The sequence below is a fragment of the Dreissena polymorpha genome, chromosome 7 (genome assembly GCF_020536995.1).
Source record: "Dreissena polymorpha isolate Duluth1 chromosome 7, UMN_Dpol_1.0, whole genome shotgun sequence".
Classification (NCBI taxonomy): Eukaryota; Metazoa; Mollusca; class Bivalvia; order Myida; family Dreissenidae; genus Dreissena; species Dreissena polymorpha.
In genome coordinates, this window is record NC_068361.1 from 50,934,065 (window position 1) to 50,938,058 (window position 3,994).

General features: G+C 40.9%; 1 protein-coding gene across 1 annotated transcript in view; it reads left to right on the forward strand.

Annotated features, from left to right (window-relative positions):
* Nucleotides 1–3,002: 3,002 nt before the first annotated feature.
* LOC127839148 (uncharacterized) overlaps nucleotides 3,003–3,994 on the forward strand; it is a 5,642-nt gene continuing 4,650 nt past the window's right edge. Inside the window, exon 1 of the mRNA XM_052367346.1 lies at nucleotides 3,003–3,158. Coding sequence (XP_052223306.1) covers nucleotides 3,126–3,158 — 33 coding nt within the window. The 5' untranslated portion in view covers nucleotides 3,003–3,125. The remainder of the gene's footprint in view (nucleotides 3,159–3,994) is intronic.

Genomic DNA, 3,994 nt, shown 5'->3' on the forward strand with positions numbered 1-3,994 from the left:
CTTGCGGTCAAGCAATTGGCCTACCTTTCTGCCACAGGGAGCAACCTAACCCGTTTTGAGAGGCGTCGCATTCAAGCACAAGGGGCTCCTTGGGGTGAAAGTAACCTAGAACGGGTGTATTCGTAATTACGGCCTTGACTCTTTTGAAAGCGCGCGATTGAGGGTCATCCCAGAGGAATTCTATCTCCTTTCGATAGAGGCTCCTAAGGGGGGCTGTAATCTCTGCGAGATTTGGTGCGAATTGTGCCAGGTAGTTGACCATGCCTAGAAAAGTCTCTAACTCGGCGCGAGTTTGGGGGCCTTTAGATCCGTAATTGCGTTTTGTTTGCTACTGTCGGGTTTCAGACCTTGACTGGAAACGACATGACCAAAGCAAGGCACTTCAGTCGCTGCGATAATACACTTGTCCGGGTTAAAACGGACACCCTTCTTTTGAGCTAGTTTAATCGCGATACGCAAGCTTTGATCATGCTCTGCCCTTGACCTGCCACTAAGAATGTCGTCGACAATACAATGGACTCCTGGTGAATTTTCAAAAATTTCATTGCATTTCTGCATGAAAATGTCACCAGAGGAACTAATTCCGATCGGTAGTCGTAGGTAACGGTACCTTCCAAACGGTGTCGAAAAACACGTCAGTAGGGAAGACTCGTGGTCAAGTTTTACACTCCAATAGGCATGTGTGATATCGAGGATGCTGAAGTGCGTAGCTCCTGATAAGTCATTGTTAACGTCTTCTAACGTCGGCATCGAGTAATGAGGTCTGCATATAGCGTCATTCAAAGCTTTTGGGTCTATGCATACTCTGAGTTTGCCTGTCTAAGGTTTCTCTATAAGAACTGTACTGTTTACCCATGCGGTTGGTTCGGTGACCTTTGTGATGATTCCATCGGAAACCATTCGATCAAGCTCAGCCTTAAACCTCGATTTGAGGGCTTCTGGTACTTTGCGCGGGGGGTTCATGACGGGGACTGCATTTTCTTTCAAATGCAATTTGGCATAACCTGGGATTTCCCTCACACCGCTGAATAGCGTTTTGGATTCGAACATCACAGTGTCCTTGGTTAGAGGCGTCTGCTCTTTTGGGGAGTTTTCTACCGAAGACGTCAATTTGATCAATTTTAGATCAAGTGATGATTTGAGGCCAAACAATGGAGGGGCTTTGTTTGCGACTACATAGAATAATGCGTCTACTTTGTCTGATAAGTGGGAGCAAGGGAGACGTACTTTGTCTATAAACTTAATGAGGTCACCTGAGTATGAAGTGAGTTTACTGTCGGGGGATTCCAATGGGCTGCACAGCTTAAGATTGCGAAATGTATCGTGAGGGATTATGTTACACTCACTTTCTGTATCAATTTTGAAATTGACCGGAGTCATATTTTGCCCAATTGAAATTGTACAAATGCACGGTCTGGAGATTGTGAAGAATGTGCACTTACCACGTCAATGAAGTACTCCAAATTGTCGCCGTATCTATTGTCACTGTGTCCACAGGCATCTTCCACAGCACTATTGTCAATGTCATGCACAGATTTGTGCGCACTCCGTTGTTGTCTACACTTAAAGGCAAAATGGTTGAGTTTGTGGCACTTTCTGCACTGCTTTCCGAAAGCAGGATATTATTGTTTGTTTGACCAATGGTTGTTGCCGCAGTTGTCACAGGGTTGCTGTCCACGGTGTTGCTGTTGTTGTTGTTGTGGGTACTGCTTATGTGGAGTCTGGCGTCGTTTTGGTCCTGATTTCCGCTTGGAGGCGATGGCGTCCACTGGTGTTGCCGTCATTGACGTTGCGCCGGTTTGATTGGAAACAATGTTCATCGATGCCATTTGATGTTGGCAGTAATCAAAACTTTTGGCAATCTGAATTGCCTTATCGAGAGTAAGTTTGTCACCCTCGTTGATAAGTTTTTCTCGAATTCGTGTGTTGTTGGTACCGATTACTAGTCTGTCCCGAATCATCTCGTCTCGGATGCCATTGTCTTTAAATTTACAATCTTGCGCTCTGAGGCGGACTCTCGGGTGATGAACTTGTCGACTGAGTCTGCCCCTTAGACTTCATTGTAAAAACGAAATCTGGCGAAGACTGGGTTGAGTTTCTGCTGCACGTACGTGCGAAATCACTTATAGTGTGCCTTAAGACCTCGTCGGATAGCTGCCAAGTTTGATATATGTCTCGCCCTTTGTCGTAAATCCATAGAAGAACGTAGGCGATTCTTTCTTCTTCTTTTTAGTCCTTTAATGGCCCTTTGAACTCTAGTTCGGTGTGACGTTTGAATTTCTCCCATGCTTCAGGTAGATTTGAACTCTCCCAGTCCATGCTGGGCGGTGTAATTCCAGACATATTCATTGTCACTGTTTGGTATTCCGTGCGTCGTGAACAAAATCCAGTTTATATAAAATTTATGTGAACGTTAAGTCCGTTATTCTGACACCATGTTGTATATTGGGTATTTTGTTATGTGAGTTTCAACACTAATGTGAAGGTGATATCACAAGAAACTCGAACTTCTATTCTACGATTTTATTGTAACATTTACAGTAGCATTTGAGCGTCTATACAGTTGCGCTGCTGGATAGCTAGTGTGCAGGGCTTATCGCCGGAGCGGGATTAAGCGGGAACCCTTAACACGTGGTTGATCGCGTGGTTATTGTAATGTTCTAATAAAACAACAGATTGTGTCTTCATTCAGATGAATAAAATGAATATCAGGTCAATAAATGGAAATAAACACAGTATGTATAACACAAACAAGAAAACACAGTATTATTCTTTTGCCTTTCTTCAAAGCTAACTGTTCATAATCCGAATTGTAAGGTGAACCTGTTCATCGTCAGAATTATCTTTTGCACATTGTTTATGCCTAAACGAGTTAGATTTTGAGGTTCATTTATTGACTTTCGCCTGAAATATATAGTAGATCTTAAAAAACAAACTATTTGTATCGTCTGGTTATCCTTAAATGCATATTAAATATTTTATATGTTGCATTGAATTTTCTAGGAACATGTGTAGTGACTTGCGGAATCTACAATGGAGTCACAAAACTTGTTGGCGAAGTTGTGTATCAATACAACGAATCTCGAAACCGCAAGCATGGATGTCCAGCTATTGGTGTCACCAACATGGGCCGTTTTAGGAATACAGACTCACTGAAGGTAACGATTTGTACTCACATATAATCCATTTGCAGAAAGGGTGATTAAAGCGGATAAAATTATTCAGTAAATTCTGATAGTTATCAAACATCAGTTGAAGCCCCTTTACCACTCACAATCAAAGAATATTTCGTAAAATATTTCGTAAAATATAGCAATAGCCAAAATTTCCACCCCAGATGTGGTTTGATAACATAGATTTTAACGAGATACAAATACTATTTTTTATTTTGTGTGGCTCAATATATTACATTTATATTTCCCGCAACGATATCTATTTATACGACACACCAACTCTAAATTGGTATATTAACATGTGTTTAATATGTTGTACCACAAAAAATAAAAAGACCTTATCATCATCATCATCATCATCATCATCGTCATCATCATCATCATCATCATCATCATCATCATCATCATCATCATCATCATCATCATCATCATCATCATCGTCATCATCATCATCATCATCATCATCATCATCATCATCATCATCATCATCATCATCATCATCATCATCATCATCATCATCATCATTATCATCAGCATCAGCATCATCATCATTAACATCATTATCTTCCTCATCATCATCATCATCATCATTATCATCATCATCATCATCATCATCATCATCATCATCATCATCATCATCATCATCGTCATCATCATCATCATCATCACCATCATCATCATCATCATCATCATCATCATTATCATCAGCATCAGCATCATCATCATCATCAAGATCATCATCATCATCATCATCATCATCATCGGCATTATCACCATTATCATTATTATTGTCATCATCATCATCAGCTGCAGCAGCATCA